The 2,406-nt window shown below is 43.2% G+C and overlaps 1 gene segment (V, D, J or C); it reads left to right on the top strand.

Annotated features, from left to right (window-relative positions):
- The first annotated feature begins 416 nt into the window (after nt 1-416).
- On the top strand, nt 417-1,075 carry LOC146892237 (T cell receptor alpha variable 5-like). The segment is given in 2 exon segments: nt 417-584; nt 744-1,075. Coding segments are annotated over 2 exon segments (384 nt in total).
- The last annotated feature ends 1,331 nt before the right edge of the window (nt 1,076-2,406 follow it).

The following is a 2,406-nucleotide window of genomic DNA, read 5'->3' as shown; positions in this document are numbered from 1 at the left end:
GGCAGATTCTCACCGGCTCCAGCAGCTCCCCAATTTGTACACCTTGGGGTGTCTAATGTCTAAACCAGGTACTGTCTCCTGAGCATAATGGATGTTGGGGAGGCAAGAAAACACTGAAATCTGTTACTGGAGGACCCATCTTAATGTCTTCTAATTCTACCAAGTAATAAATACCCTGTGTGATGAATGAGGCTGTCAGGAGTGTCTCAGAAATTGTGTGCTGAAGTAAACAATATTGAATCAGTTCTCAGCTCTGTATTCTACATTCCTAGAACAAATATTGACCAAAAGCAGAGAATAAATACATGAAAAATATAGTAGTCTAAAACAGGATAGCAGCAGCTTGTGCAACAAGTAGGAACTGTCCACCAGGTGGCAGACCTTGGCTGCTGCTGCAAACTTGAGAGTAGCTACAATCATCAGCTGCCTGGGCAGACGACTGAAGAACCGGCAGTGCTGTGGAGGACAGAGGAGGGGAGCTGACCACAGAACCATCTTGCCTGGCTGAAGGTCACAGTGCCCGAGGAGAGCAATGGCGACACTGATGGGACCTTTTGTCCTGTTCTTGTGGCTGCAGCTGAACGGTGAGTGAGAGCTTTGGGCAAACAAGGCATTGGGCAATGTTCATTATCAGTCTGAGAAGCAGACTGGTTCCTCCAGATTGCCAGAAATCACCATGGGAAGAAAAACAAAGTCTGGGTAACAATGTCCTGATGGTCTTCCTGTTGTTTCCTCTTGCACAGGTGTGAGCAGAGGAGAGCAGCTGGAGCAGTCTTCTCTCCTGAGAGTCCAGGAGGGAGGCAGTGCCCTTATTACCTGCACCTACACAGACAGTGCCAATGAATACTTCTACTGGTACAAACAAGAGCCAGGGGCTGGTCTCCAGTTCCTTTTAAACATTCTTTCAAATGTGGACAGAAAAGAAGAGCAAGGATTCACTGTCCTACTGAATAAGGAGAAAAAACATTTCTCCCTGAACATCACAGCTGCTCATGTTAAGGACTCAGCCACATACTTCTGTGCAACAAGTGCACAGTGCTTCGCAGGCACCTGCTGCCTGCACACAAACCTGTGAACCTGTGACCATGGCTGGAGACAAGTATATTTTCCATTGTTGATACCATGAATTTTCTGTATTTTATGTTTCATAGATGAATAGTCTAAAACATTTTAAAGTTCTGTTTCTAAAAATTATAACAAATGCTAGAAAATCTTGAGTGATCTCATAATGAGAATAACTAATTATATGTCAAGACTTAGTTGACTGTCAGATGCCATTTATATTGCCCCTACTCCAAAGACATCTCTGTGTCATTGGTAAAGAATACTCATGATGGAAAGGCTGTTACCTTTTAATAAAAGTACTTGATGTATTTATTAGAAGGCTATTATGGGATAGGACATGAAAACCTTTATAATACACAGCAAAATTTTCCCTTAATGTATTACTAAAATCAGAGAGTGACAGAGTCCTGTACCCTGGCAGCTCTCTATGGAGTATTGAGCGAAGCATGTAAGATCTATGTATCTGTGATGTCCTGCTGTGGACCAGGTCTGTGGAGTGGTACAGGGTCATTTGCATAGCAAAGGGAAGACAAGTGCTCCTGCATCCTCTCCAGGAGGCATCTGGGTCCTCCTGCCTCTGGCTCCAAAGTAATGAGATCAAAGGCAAGTACCATCATGTCTCATGCAAGTACCTGTTCTTGACTTCTAAGCTATCTCTCCAAGCTCTGAAGGGACACTAGTCCACTCAAGCACATGGCTCTGGCAAGCCTTGTCTTTCTCCTGCACTCCCTTTGCCTTGCTAAAAGCCTTTAGATTACTTTCCTAAAGCCAGCTACCAAGGTCTATTCCCTTATTTGGCCACTTCCTCCTCCTGAGGTTGACTACCAAAGTCCAGCAATGAAAAACACTCTCTGGCTCACCTAAATGACATGTCGATTAAAATTAAATACCGTTTCCTAGCACAGGGTTCTCCCCTTTACCTTTATCAACCACCATTTGCCAATGTGCCACATCTGTCTCCTCTCTTTTCAAAGGTAGTCCATTGTCTCTCTGGGACAAACACCTGTTTCCCTTCTCCCTCATCCCCTCTCTTCTTTATCACTCCTAGCCCCTTCTAACAAAGATGCCCAATCTTCCTCTTCTTAAAAATTACACATGAATTGGCATATAAACAGACAGGAGGACAAACGAAACCAAATCAAGGACCTGGACATTAATCCACACACCATCAAACACCTACCTGATTTTTGACAAAGAAGCAAAAAATATCAAATGGAAAAAAGAAAGCATATTTGACAAATGGAGCTCACATGATTGGGTATCAACATGTAGAAGAATGAAAATAGACCCATATATAACTATCACCATGCACAAAACTCAAGTCTAAATGTATCAAAGACC

This window comes from Myodes glareolus, chromosome 12 (assembly GCF_982192425.1).
Source record: "Myodes glareolus chromosome 12, mMyoGla1.1, whole genome shotgun sequence".
NCBI lineage: Eukaryota > Metazoa > Chordata > Mammalia > Rodentia > Cricetidae > Myodes > Myodes glareolus.
This window is presented reverse-complemented; position numbering and strand designations above follow the sequence as displayed.